General features: G+C 39.2%; 1 protein-coding gene across 3 annotated transcripts in view; it reads left to right on the plus strand.

The window, feature by feature from the left end:
* pik3c2a (phosphatidylinositol-4-phosphate 3-kinase, catalytic subunit type 2 alpha) overlaps positions 1-5,549 on the plus strand; it is a 153,682-nt gene extending 148,133 nt beyond the window's left edge. For 2 of the 3 annotated variants that reach the window (XM_059975730.1, XM_059975731.1), the window contains exons 31-33: positions 815-924; positions 2,010-2,135; positions 3,462-5,549. In XM_059975730.1, coding sequence (XP_059831713.1) covers positions 815-924; positions 2,010-2,135; positions 3,462-3,644 — 419 coding nt within the window. In that variant the 3' untranslated portion in view covers positions 3,645-5,549. Of the gene's footprint in view, positions 1-814; positions 929-2,009; positions 2,136-3,461 lie in introns of those variants that run through there. The other variant, XM_059975732.1, reaches the window with a different exon arrangement.
* Positions 5,550-14,990: the final 9,441 nt, after the last annotated feature.

Raw genomic sequence — 14,990 nt, forward strand, 5'->3', positions numbered from 1 at the left:
TGGAGCGTAGAAGGTTGAGGGGGGATTTGATCGAGGTATTTAAAATTTTGAGAGGGATAGATAGTTGACGTGAACAGGATGTTTCCATTGAGAGTAGGGGAGATTCAAACTAGAGGACATGATTTGAGAGTTAGGGGGCAGAAGTTTAAGGGAAACATGAGGGGGTATTTCTTTACTCAAAGAGTGATAGCTGTGTGGAATGAGCTTCCTGTAGAAGTAGTAGAGGCCAGTTCAGTTGTGTCATTTAAGGTAAAATTGGATAGGTATATGGACAGCAAAGGAGTGGAGGGTTATGGGCTGAGTGCGGGTAGGTGGGACTAGGTGAGATTAAGGGTTCGGCACGGACTAGGAGGGCCAAGATGGCCTGTTTCCGTGCTGTGATTGTTATATGTTATATGGTTATACTTATTTAATTTTTAAAATTTATATTATCGTAACTTAGTTTTTATTATATATTGCAATGTACTGCTGCTACAAAACAACAAATTTCATGACATATACATGTGATATTAAACCTGATTCCTGATTCTGATTGAAGATCCTCTCACGTTTAGTCTCACCACTTCTTCAGGATGCAGTGTTTTTATTTGTTCTCCTGCCCCCATGGCTGAGCATGTTAGAGAGAATTTGGAGCTTTCAAAGACATTGTGGCTCATTTTGTATTGTTGAAAAAAGTTATTTAAATATAATTCTACGTCAAGCAAATTCAAAGCAGAAGGTGGTTGGAATTAGATATCATTGATAATGGTTCATGACTCATTCAGTCATCAAGTAAATTCCCATGGGTAAATATTTTTTTATTTCTTTTTAACAGAGATAGTTTCACCATCTGCCAATTCAGGTCAAGTAGGTGGAGAGGTTAAACTGTCCATTTCATACAGGAACAGTACACTATTCATCATGGTAATGCACATACGAGACCTGGTAAGTGAAAATTAAGCTCAGAACTATGGCTCTGCTCTCTGTTTCTGGAGGACTGGAAAATTGTAAATGTCACTCCCACTCTTTAAGAGGAGAGGAAGACAGAAGAATGGAAGTTATAGGCCAATTAGTCAGGCTTCAGTGGTTGGGATGATGGTGGAGTCCATTACTAAGGATGAGGTTTTGGGGTACTTGAGGCAAATTATATAATAGGCCAAAGTCAATATAGTTTCCTTAAGGGGAAGTCTTGCTGGACAAATGTGTTGGTATTCTTTAAAGAAGTAACGGGCAGGATAGTTAGAGGAGAGTCAGTGGATGTTTTCTATTTTATCTACCAAGGAAGTTTCCTGCCATCATCTTGGTAGCAGTGTACATTCAATGTCAGGCAGGCACTGGAGGCCTGTACTATTGGAGTTTAGAAAAATGAAGGGGATTTCATTTAGAACTATCAAATATTGATAGTGGATGTGAAGAGAATGTTTCCTATTGTGGTGAGTCTAGGACTAGAGGGACGTCCATTTAAAACAAAGTTGAGGAGGAATTTCTTTTACCAAAGGGTGGTGAATCAGGGGAATTCATTGCCACAGACAGCAGTGAAGGCCAAGTCACTGAGTATATTTAAAGTAGAGGTTGATAGGTTCTTGATTAGTCAGAGTGTCAAAGGTTACAGGGAGAAGGCAGGAGAATGGAATTAAGAGGGGAAATAATTCAGCCATGATGGAAAGGCAGAACAGATTTGATGGGCTGAATGGCCTAATTCTGCTCCTTTCTCTTATGGTCTCTGTCCCTTAGGTGTAACCAAATTCAAACTGGAATTCAGCCACTCTCATTTACTTTGAATCTGTTAGCCTTTTCACTTTTCATTTCTTTATTTTCTGTTCCATTATCTGACACAAGGATTCCTAGATTCCTTTGTATTACTGATTTTCAAATGTTGCAAAAACTTAAACCTTGACGATAGCCTTGTTTTTTTCAACAGTTGGATACCTTTGTAGCATCAAGGGAAGCATTTGTTATGCAATTATACTTAAGTTTTTAATGATGAAACACTTTGCTTGTATATAAAGATTTTTATATTTTGATTATAGGTAACTGAGGATGGAGCAGATCCAAATCCTTATGTAAAAACATATTTACTTCCTGATCCACATAAAATAACCAAGCACAAGACAAAGGTATCAAGGAAGACACGAAACCCAACCTACAATGAAATGGTAAGCATCTGCTGGAGTTTCTCCTTCAGCTTTTACCTTTGAGCCCCTTTAGAAAGTTTACCGTTTGACCTGTGAGCAAGTGCTTAAGCTGGCAGATTCTGAAGAACAGTAATTGCAACACCAATTTGAAAGGAAGAAGTAGAGTCTGGCATGAAGCTATCGAGGAGGCAAACTTAACTTAATTAAGACGAGTGACTGGCAGAAAACCTTTTAAATCTCTTCCCTCATTGTAAACAGATTAAAGTTAGCGGCTCCTGTCAGAGTGCCAATGCTATCTAGAACTAATGAAATCCATTCTGGATTACTTTATCTGCTGGTGATTTAAAATATTAGCTTCTGAGTAATTCATCTGGCCCATTGAGTCTGCTCTGCCATTTCATCAAAGCTAATCCAATTCTCCTCTCAGCCCCAATTTCTTGCCTTCTCCTAGTATCCCATCGTGCCCTGACCAATTAAGCAATGTATTTCTTATTTCTTTCCCTTTGTAACGTCACTGAACCGTTTGGGATTTTCTGATCCTACAGCCTCATTGTCACCGATGGCAATCATTTTTACACGAGCATTGTTTTAGACATCCTTAAAATATCTTACCAGCTGCAGTTTGTAGAGATACCCTGGACCTACCCACTCATCCACAAAGTCTCGGAGCTCTTTTTTGTGCCCTTTGCTCTATAAGAATTGGAATGCTTTTAGCAGCAATCCAAAAATATATGTTGAGATGTGTAAAGTTCTTGGCCAGATCCAGCTAGAGGGATGTTGGAGAGTGCTGGCACTTGTGCAGCTGTATGAAATGATGACCCAGCCATGTGAAGACACCAATTAAATGTCCCACAATTAAGGCTGAATTCCATTCTATCGGTAACAGCCTTAGATTGTCATTCTTTGTCACCTTTGGGCAATTTGCTCCCTATTCCCCCTCATTTATAGAATATCTTGATTATTTGTTTGGGCAAAAGGCATAATCAAAATAAACAGTTATTGTCTCATGAAGTTCCAAAAAGCATCAAATAATGATTTCTGTTGTACCTACTGGGGAAAGCACTAGTTAATTGCAATAAAACTAACAGAGCATCCTGCTCTGCTTTGCAAAATAGCACATATACACACATCTTCCTACCGCTGTGCTGGGATCACTTGCACATAGGAGGAACTATCATAATAAATGTCTAAGGTGTAAAAAATACACAAATTATTGAGATTTTTAGGTAGTATTGCAGTACCTTTATTAGGAAAAAATTTCTTCTCACTTGTAAAAATACCTCAGCTGCCAACTTTGAACTTGCACCGTATTGAAATAATGTTGAATGTCTGTTCTTTTTCTTTTAGTTGGTGTACAGTGGATACAGTAAAGAATCACTCAAACAGAGGGAGTTGCAGCTGAGTGTGTTGAGTGCTGAGTCATTACGAGAAAACGTTTACCTTGGTGGCATTACATTAACTCTGAAGGAATTTGACTTAAGCAAGGAAACCATTAACTGGTACAAATTGACTGCTGCATCCAGTGGGTAACTCCCTACCACATCTTGCACAAAGTATGTGAAAAGTGGAACAATTTGCAAAGAGAAACTCAACCAGACTCCTGCAATTTACTTGAAAGAAGACTTTAACTGTGGACAAACAGCAATTCCAGCTGATGCACATTGCCAATGGACCAATCAGTTTGATGAATTCACAAAGAGTTGCATGCACTTAATGTCACCTTCATTCTATATCTTCTCTTAATTTCTCTGATTAAAGAATGGTGGGAAATCAAGTGTGCCAAAAGAAACTGTTGAAGAACTTCACTATTTGCAGCGCAAAACCATGCCTTTCTTTATTATGCCTCCAAACTGTCAATTAAATTCAAGGTGCTAAATTCACTGGCTAACTCAGACATATTATATTTCCCAGGGAGCGGCACAAGAAAGATCAGGCACAAGGCGATTAATTGCCCCAACTTCAATGGGCTGCTTTTAAAGGAACTAAATAAAAAGATACAAGTTTTACTGCCTCAAGGATTGTCTGTAAAAATACAGATGGAATATATGCTCTATGCAGGAGATCTTTAATCTGTGGTATGTGACCTCTTTTCTATGATTAATGCCATTGGAGAAGATCCAGGACTAATCACCCCACAGGCAGACATAATAAATAAAGAAAATGAGTGCATCGAAAGGCTTGCTCAAGCATTAAGTCTCTCAGATGTGGTCATTAAATAACAATTGTGTAAAAGGTGAAGCTGCAGTGAAGCTGAACAGTGAATGCCAAAGTATAAGGAGGAAATTATGAATTTACTTGTAGATCCATTACTATTCTACTTGGGTCCAAAATCTGAGTTAAGAGAATTTGTGAGTTTGCAGTCACATAAATAAGTATTGCTAATAGCAAAATTCAAGAGATTTCAACTACTAGATGATATGTTGATTTCTTGGATGTATCTTCTCTATTGCTTTACTGTTACAGTACTAAACTTGCATGCATAAAAATAAGTTGTAAAATTGAAAAGGCACATCAAATATGCAAGTGGGTTTCACCTGTGGTTATATATTTTTTGTTGCTGTAATTCTTGCACAAAAAAGCAGCATGAGTAGCAATTTTATAAGGTGTAGCTTACTTTCTAACACACCTCAGTTGCCAGAGAAAAAAGGATTCCTAAAGGATGACAAGCCACTTAAGGAAGTGCAATGGAAATGATAACGGAAAATACTTTTCTGAGAAGTGCGTATATGTTTCCAAGATTTGGTGAAAAGTACAAAAAAATTTGGAGAAGGTGTGCTAACACCTTCGACTACACCTTTTCTTTAAGCGTTTGCCCTTTGGCTATGACATGCACATGATACTCAGTTTATGTACCACTGGTTTGTCTTCCAAGGCAATATTTTTGCTATTACCTTGTGTGCAAGATTTGGCATTTAACTATGGAAATGTGGAATTGTTCAAGGCAATAAAATGGAAAGTTGTTGTATTTCCTTAATTCACCTCATCTTCTCTCACAGCAGTCAAAACTGACAACTTGACATTTGCCCCAGCCAGTAAATAATTCTGCAGAAGCCCACAGTTGCTGCAGACTTCCAGTTGCCTCGGCAACCATGGGTACCTCTGAATGATGGATTTGCACAAACTGACCAAGTAGTATTTTGTCTCTAGAATGTCTTGCCGACGGTGTTTTTTGACTGAATCAAGAGCAGAATAATTTAGTTAAATGCTTCAGCTGTTCTAATCTTAAGAGGCTTACAGCTCTTTTGATGATTTCCCCCCCCCCATCCAACTATTGATTAGATTGCACCAGATAAATGTCATGTGTCTTTTGCCTATTTATTTAATAGGTTGCCCCTAATGAACCAAATTCAGAGCTGAAATGTAGCAAATTTCAGTTTCAAATATGTTAACATCACCTTGGGTTTTCAAGTTTTTTTTTAATTATTGCATATATTTCACTGAAAATACACTACTTTCAACTTCAAGAGAGCACAGATTACAAATACAAGTTTTGATTGATCTTCTGGTAAGATTCAGACAAAAATATTAGCCCTGAACAGGAGAAACAAATGGTGTATCATTTCTATGTTGCACCTTTTTTCTTAGAAGGATATCATTTTTGTGCCTTGCTCAACCTTTGTAGCTAAGTGCATGCACATTAATTACTTTTGTATGTTGAAAATTAAATTCAGCTGCTTACGTCTATTTTAATGTAAATAAATCTGTCCATGACATTTTAAAATTCTAAATCTTCACCCTTAATGAAGATGAATAAATAACCATTAAAATTAATAGCTGACTATTAATTATTTCCCAAGTTGATGATAGTTTCATTTGGGTGGTATCAACAGAACCTCCTTCACAGTAGCTGAATGGGGAAGCGAAAGCATTAATTTTCACTACAGTAGGTTAAATTTAGGACTCTTTGAGAAAAGCTAAATTTAAGCACTAAATGGTAATAAATTGTGTTTATTTATCATGTAGTATCACTGAATGGTTGCAGAGATTCTTATAAATCTTTGCAAAGAAATTATCAAACGGGAGAAAGTGAAATTCTGCCTATGACTTTAGGGGCAGGAGGTCCACTGATTTGGTAATTTGATATTTCATTTTGCTACTGTTGGATGCTACGCTGTATTAATTGCAACTGTAGCTAAACAAAAATCATGGGGTGCAAAATTGTTGCCTTGACTGATCTGCATCACCATTAGATCTAAGAACCAAGTGTATGTTTTGATCAGGTTTTTTTTCTTTGGGTAAAGATGTACAGTATTTCTATCCAAATCCTGTCTGCATCCAAGTGGACAAAATGTGACTCCATAACTGTTAAATATATAACTTGTTTTTAATAAAGTCATTTTCAAAATCACATTGTTTTATATTTTCTGACTGTTTTGCAGTGCAGTTGGTTCCATCCTAAAAAACAACTTACAAATAAATGTTAATTGAGTGGATAACCAAAAGCCAGTGTTTCAAAGAAATTGGTCTGTGTGAAATGATCCTTAAAATAATCTGGTGGAGCTGCATAACTGACTGAAAATGGAGGCAAGTTCTGTTGGAACATTTTAAAAGTTTCAGGACAAGCATTTCAACATGCAAGGCCCAGTAAATTGGACTAGTACAGCTATATGGTGGGCTGAAGGGCCTATTTCTGTCCTGCATAACTAATGATGTTTAGATGGAGAGGTGGGACATCCATATTCAAAAGAGGAAGTGGTGGAAGTCAAAAGGAAAACTGAGATCAGGTTATTCAACTTTCCAGCAGTGCCCACATCCTGTAACTGAACAAAACAATACAGAATGTTTTCATTAGCCAAAATTAACATTTCCTTAAATTCTGCTGATGCTCTTGGCACTTGCTCTCCCATTTCCTTCCTTTCCAGAATCTAGCGTCATCTCATTTAGCAGCAAGCAGCTTTGTAATTTCCACACATCTATACGTAATGATATTCAGACTCCCCTTCATCTTTTTTGTAATTCAACAAACTCACGTCTGCACACTCCTTGCTATCTCAGTTGCAACCATAACACTTATTTCCAATTTCCACCATTATATTTCCCATAACCACTACAAAATACAGTGGGCATTTTCTGCTGCTTCTCCACGACTGGCTCACTCCTAAGTTATGTGCAGCTCTGACTGTAGTTACTCTCATTCAATCCAGTTCTGCTCTTGTGCCATTTATTCATTTGCCATTCAATACATTGAAACAAGTAGATACAAGGGTTTGTTCTGCCTCCTTAAAGGCAAATGCAAAGGATGGAGACACCACTGAACTTTTAGTTTGCTTTCTGTTCCATCAATTGGTCTTTAGGCTGCATTTAAGAAATCTAAAGTCTATGATTCAGTATTAAAATTGAGCTTGAACTCCAGATTAATTCAGCAGAGAAAGTAAATGATAATGGTTGAAGGGAGTTTTAACGACAGGAGGCTCAAGACTCAACGCTAAGTCACTATTTCATGGTTTATATAAAATGAGGGACAATAAGTGAGAAGTTGGGCATTGATACCAAAAGAGCAATGTGGATGACACTGAAGGAAAGGAGTTCTATACTGCTGGAAGGTATTAATTGACTGATTAGATGGATACAAAAGTGGCAGTAGAATTAAATCTGAAGTGTGAAATACTGTATCTAGGGTAGGCAAATAAAATGTATAATAAATGGTAGGATGTTATGAGGTGATGAGGGAACTTTGATACTGGAGGAAATTTTTGGAGGAAGTTGGTGAGTGAAGCAGCTTCTGTGGAGGTGATGGGATAGTCAATAATTCAGGCTGAAACCCTGTTTCAGGACTGGGATGTTCAAGTCTACGTCCACAGGACCCTGAAAGTGCTGGGATGTAAAATATGATGTGGATGTGTGTATATTTTGGACAAGATGTAGAACATAGAAATCATGCATGATTGTACAAAGCACAAGTTGGGCCACAGCTCAGGAATGGTGTAGAGTTCTGGTCACTAGATACCAGCAGGGCTGTAAGCACTGGACAGGATATGGACCACAGACATGACATATGCTGGAAATCCAAGCAACGGACACAAACTGCCAAAGGGACTTAGCAGGCCAGGTAGCATCTGTGGAAAAGGTCTCAACCTGCAATGTTGACTGTTTACTCTTCTTCTTAGACACTGCCTCTCCTGCTGAGTTCCTCCAGCATTTTGTGTGTTTTGCAAAGGGTATATGGAGATGCCTGAACAATGCCGCCTGCATTGTACAGGTTGTTCAGACTGGGGTTGCGTATACAATTGAGACAGGAATAATTCGTCTTGCAGTGAAGGTCAAAGGGGCATGCATTTAATTGCAAGAAGCATTGGACAGATACATGAAAAAAATTCTCATTCAGCAAGCTGTGGGGATCTAAACCTCACTGCAGAAACACTCAATACTTGAGTGATAAGTACAAGGTTAGGGATCAAGAGATGAGAGTTTAGATTAAATTAATGTTCCCGTTCACTTGGTATTAACATGGTGAACCAAATGGGGTCCTTGTATGCTGTAAATGTCTTTGATTGTGGCTACATACTGACTAAGGAGAAGGCCGCCGCAGAAAGTATCTGTCACAATGTATTCTCCGAAATTGTGCCCTGTCCTCGGAACTGAGAGGTGTGCAGGTAGAAAGTCAGAGAACTCTGATAACAAATCAATTTGCCCAATCTGCTGCAACCTTTGTGATAAATGAGAAGGGATGATAATCACGTAGCCCAGCATTTTAATATAATCTTACACTCTCCGAGGCTCTGAAACAGTTGAAGAATGCTACGCCTGAATGTATCAGCAATGTCAACCTGAGAAAAGAAATCTGAAATTGCTTGAAGTGCATTAATGTTGTTAATTAGAGTCAAGCAATGTACAGGATTGTGCAAAGATTTCCACTAAAGCAATGATTATGAGAGATTACGTAATGAGGCTGGTTAATATAGTTGAGCAACGGCTGTCAAGTTAACTGAAGACTTCTGAAAAAGCATACAAAATGACCAGGTGCAAGGGCATAACTATGTAATCCTTCTGGGAAGTTAAAGATGCGTCACAGATATAGTACAGAAACACGCCCTTCAGCAAACTAATGATCAACTACCCATTAAGATTAATCCACATTAATTCCATTTATTATTCACATCAACTCCCAGGAAATTCCACCATTCATCTACACATTAGGGGCAATTTACAATGGCTAATTAACATACATATTCCGGGTGTGGGAGGAAACTGCAGTACCAGAGGACACCCACAAGGTTATGGGGGGGGGGGGGCGGGGGAGTTTGCTTGAGGACAGCAGTTCCTAAGATGCTGCCCATCAATTATACTTTGTACACTAGCAATATTCATATAACAATATAAGGAGAGCTTGCCTGGTTAAAGCGGGATGTTTCGATACCAAGTCAGAAATATTTAAAAAAATAAAAGCCCTTGCTAACTTGACACTTGACTTCAGAAAAATAACTGCTCAATTTCTTATAGAGATGTGAAACTACTGCATTTTCCTCAAGCTCTTTCCAGTCTGAGACCACTCTAATCCTGCTTCTACCATTGTTTTGTCTCTGGCAGTTGCATTTGTCAATGAACAAAAACTTCGAAAGCTCCTTGACTGAACCTAGTAGATTAGTTTATCAATGGACAAAAATAGAATAAAATTCAAGAGATTTTGAGATGGGATGGGAGCTTGGTGCCAATTCAGTCAATCAAGAACCAGACACAAAATGCCAATTGCGCTCTCTTGTGGGTGTAGTGAGCATAGTTACAGAAACCAGAGACTGGGCACTGCAGCAAGCAATAGCGAGCGAGCGGGAGAAATGAAATGGAGACACAGAAATGAAGGCCACAAACATAATAGACCGATGTTGTGGTAATGATGAAGAGAGTGGCTGAATGTCAACGCTGGTGAGAATTTAGAGTGTGATGCTCTGTGACTGGTTATAGTGATAATGATGGGCCTGAGAGGAGAAAGTATGTAGTAAAGAGGATAAGCCAGGTTCAACTACATGGAAGAGTTGAATGAAACATAATTGTGCTGTGCTTTACTACATGAGAAATCAAACACTTGTTTAAAGCAGAGTCCAGGGCGAGTCTGCAGTCATGGATTGGGCACGTTGTACCGCAGTTTCACTGCAAAGCAGCATGGGACTTAGCACCAGCACTTCAGCTACTCCATTCCTTGTTGATTGACTCATCTTCTCACAGATCATTCTGTGAGGAGACTCTCGGTTCAGACACACCATCGACACCAATGACAGAAGTTCACACCTCGAGATCTCACTCCTGCATTTCAGCAGCAAGATAACATGTACCCCTCTGTACACAGTGTTTAAGGTGTTGCTTCTTTTACCTTCAAAGTGGAAGCTGCTACTTCGTTTCATTAAGTAATTCAACATGAGTTACTCAACCACTGTATGTAGTGCAATGCTGGAAGATTATTAGATCAAATGCTGGATCTATGTACCTGTCCAAATGTCTTATAAATGTCAAAAATAGAATTGATATGCAGATAGGAAAGATTTGGAAGATTATGGCTCAAATGCTGTTAAGTTTGACTATCACAGACTATCACGTTGGCATGGATCTGCTACACCGAAGGGCGTATTTTCTCGCTGTGTGACTCTGTTACTTATAATTTTAGTCTTAGTTAAGATCATCAATTCATTCTGAATAAATTCATATTTTTTTCTTGAGCTGTATGATTCAGCCACAGCAGTCTTCAACTCAACTTCCAATGCTTTTGAAGCAGTAACTTGCATTTCAATGTCAAAATCTGCTCCTGTCATTAAGAGTTAGCAGTGAAATGATAGATTTATCATTGCAATTGTCTGCCTTTCTTTGATTTGGTTCCTAACAATAAACTGGGCAAGGCATCGCTACTGAGAATAGTGTGTTTCTTTTCCTTAGTATTAGCAGCACAATATGGAACCTATAGGGCTGATGTTACTTTAATGCACCTCAGAAGCCTATTCATGCAGTGGAAATTAAAATGGAAATGGTGCTATGCTGTTTAGGTAGTTGACTCTTACACCTGTTGTCTGAAATAGCCTGAACCTGAACAGGTTAGTTAAAATTATACACGGCTCACAGAACTACCCTGCAAGTTTCTTAAGACTGAGAACATGCTGCAAACAAAATAAATTCAAATTCTACAAGCAACATCATATTTGATATTACAAGGAATTTACAAAGATTATGTGGTGGAAAATACAATAAATATACTACGGCTTTCGGATCTGGAGATGATATTGCTCAGAAGTTTCTTTGGAACTCAAGAATGAGGCAAAAATCTTGTGGTTGCAGCTGTTTTATTAGATGTTCATAGTAAAATAATAACAGTAAACCAGCAGCAGGTAACTAACTGTAACCGACTGACTCTACTGTACATAAGACAAAAGAGCTGGTTGCGGAGCAGCAATGGTAAGATGACGGAACACGAACCCATCCCCATTCCAAGGTCAAAAGTGGAGAGAGTGCAGTTTCAAGTTCCTGGGTATCGAGATTTCTGAGGATCTAACCTGGTCCCAACATATCAATGCAGCTATAAAAAGGTCAAGACTGCAGCTATATTTCATTAGGAGTTTCAGGAGATTTGATCTGTCAACTAAAAGACTCAAGGATTTCTATAGATGTACCGTGGAGAACATTCTGACAGGCTGCATCACTGTCTACTATGGGGAGTGGGGGGCTACTACATTGGACTGAAAGAAGCTACAGAAAGTTATAAAATTAGTCAGCTTCACCTTAGGTATCAGCCTCCGTAATATCCAAGCAGCGCCTCAAAAAGGCGACATGTATTATTACCCAGGGTATGCCCTCTTCTCATTGTTACCGTCAGGAAAGAGGTACAGAAGCTTGAAGGCGCACACTTGGCAATTCAGGAACAGCTTCTTCCTCTCTGCCATCTGTTTCTAAATGGACACTGAACCCATGTTCATCAGCTTTCTTTCATAGATATTATTTCTGTTTTCCACTATTTTAATCTATTCAATAATACATATACTTACTGTAATTCATTAACTTTTTTCTATATTATGTATTAAACTGCTGCTGTTAACAAACTTCACGACACATGCTGTTGATAATAAACCTGATTCTGATTCATTCTACTGTAATGAAAGTATAGAAAGGGAGAACAAAGAACCTTGCCTGTAGTCGATCTATATATTGAAATTTTACTCAAACTGGATAGCTAAGAGAAGTCTTTAAATAAGAGACAACAGGAGTGATTTATGATATCATGAGCCCTGGGCTTGCTGACAACGAAACAAAAAATACAGACCAGCTGCTCTACAAATTGCTGAAAATCCACTGAACATTTACAAACAAACAGGTGATTACACAAACATATAAGCAAGCATAAGGAAAGTTGCAAAACAAAAAAAAACTTTAAACCTGAATCCAGCAGAACTAAGAATTTCAGTAATCTTACCAATATTCCCCAACTGTGGCATCTCCTCCTAAAAGTACTTTTATATTGAGGTGTTAAGTTTTTTGTGACTGCTTAGTTCAATCTGTTTCAAGACCCATACTAGTTGCTCTGATAAGACAGAACATCATACCCAAATAATATAGTAATGTAATTGCTCCATTAACTGCTCGACTGCCATTTTACCATTATTCCAATATGCCATTAATAAACCCTACCACCCAAATCTCACATATGGGAATGGAGTGGGGAAAAGTTCCTGACACATAGGACAAGCTAGTGGTTGTCTGTCGTATCTGACGATAACAGTTAGATTACTGCAGTTCTTCCATTGTGCATTTGAAGATGGTCGCCGAGTCCAAGTTGTGAGCAACATGGACATCCACAATAAGGAAACAGGAACGGTCATTGATCTGTTCAGAAAGCCACTGAAACAGCAAGAAGAAACCTGTTTGGGAGAGTTTTTAAAGTGGAAAAGCCTTTGCACTGAGGCAATTCCACTCACCCATCCTCATAAGTTTGTGTGCATTGGTATAAGAGGTCATCACAACTGGGGTCTTCCTTGGCTGCAGGGTGTTTTGTACCCCGTAACTGGGTGTCTGACCAGCAGAGAAAGAAGAATCCGTTGGAGTCTGGTGGTACCAAACTAAAGGTGTTTATTAGTAAACTACACAATACAATATCAAAAATGCAAATATATATATAAAACAAGTTAGCAGTAATAAACCTAAAAGTGTAGGAATAATAATAATCAATAATAAACAAGCTCTATCGATGTCTAGGGGAAAATGAATTGTCATAGGAAAGTATAGAGTTCAGTTCATAAATGCTGAGGTTATGGTTGTTGTATTGAAATCGTTGGAGAGAGAGAGAGAGAGCCAGCGAGATGTAACAGCAACAGCTGCAGCAGGCAAACCTTTTGTGGCTTTCTTAATCCATCGTGTTATTGCGGCCATTCAGTTATGACCCCTCTGTTCTTCAGCTAGACCATTCTTCTGTGGTGGACTCATCACTCTGGCATGAGTGGACACACACACAAGTCCCCACCAGCCCTGCTGTAACACTGTGAGCTTTACTGACCAATCTCCTGGTTCGGTCTCCGAAGCCCCCACCTTTCTGTGGGTTCCCAACACTCAGTCAGTGTCCACTGGTGTGTCTGAAGGGTGTCTCTCCAGACCTGTCTTTTATCCCCACTCACGGGGTCTCAGCTATACATCAACTCTGAATGACCCAGTCCATCAAATCAGGCCACTCCTGCTGTCTCCTGAGGAATGTTAATGAGCAAAGTAAAATCCTTGTAGTGGAAGGTAATTAATCCAGGAAGAGTTAAAATACAGTAAATCAACAGTCTCTCTCCCCTCTCTTATCTGTAGCAGATGTTCTTGCCTGGGCTTTATCTCTCTCTCTCATGAGCAGCATAGCAACAGCAATAGTTCGTAGTCCTCAGGAGGGGGGTTGGGAATGGTTGACTCTGCACCCCATTGTCCATCAGGTCTGTTCATCACTCATAACAAGGGGCTAACCATGACTTTTTCAGTGCCTTTATTTCCATGATGTTTCATGCCCTTCACTCTCTACGCAATGTTGAAGAACTGCCTTCCTGGCTGTTGCATATCACTATTGCTTTCATTGTCCAGTCCATTGGAGATGACATTACATGCAAGGACAGGCATGTCCATTTCTCAGCAGCGGATAAGTCCCGCTAGCAACCCTCTGCCAAAGTGGTGTACCAGGGTGTGGCAAGTGTACTTGCAGCTACAGGGAAGAGCTGCTTGTCTGGTGGGGATCAAAGGAGAGTGATCTACTCCAGAAAAGACACAACAAGGCCCTTCAGCAGAAGTGATACACCTCATACAGTGTTTCTGTTGTAATAGTCCCAGCACAGGGAAGTCAAATACCCATTTTTTTTTCATTCAAAAGGTTGATCATATGGGAAATTGCAGTTACTGATATGGAACAGTTCCACAGATCCTTGTCCAATCAAACCAATATGCAAGGACAGGTGGCTCTTCATAAACAGAGATGCATATCAGCCAGAAGTCTTAGTACATATTGGTACCAATAACATAGGTAGAAAAAGGGCAGAGATCCTGAAGAGCGAATTCAGGGAGTTATGTAGAAAGCTGAAAAGCAGGACCTCCAGGATAGTAATCTCAGGATTGCTGCCTGTGCCACGTGCTAACGAGCACAGCATGATCAGGCATATTAATGTGTGGCTGAGAGACTTGTGTAGGGGGCAGAGCTTTGGATTTCTGGATCATTAGGATCTCTTCTGGGGGAGATATGACCTGTACAAAAAGTATGGATTACACCTGAACCCAATGGGGTCCAATATCCTAGCAGGCAGGTTTAATAGAGTTTAAGGGTTTAAACTAATTTGGCAGGGGGATGGGAATCGGAGTGATCCAGCTGAGGAAGGGGAAAACAAATAAATAAAAATAGCATGCAACAGAGATGATAGAAAGGACAGACAGGAGATGAGGCATAATCAC

Source organism: Hypanus sabinus, chromosome 7 (genome assembly GCF_030144855.1).
Source record: "Hypanus sabinus isolate sHypSab1 chromosome 7, sHypSab1.hap1, whole genome shotgun sequence".
NCBI classification, from domain to species: Eukaryota; Metazoa; Chordata; class Chondrichthyes; order Myliobatiformes; family Dasyatidae; genus Hypanus; species Hypanus sabinus.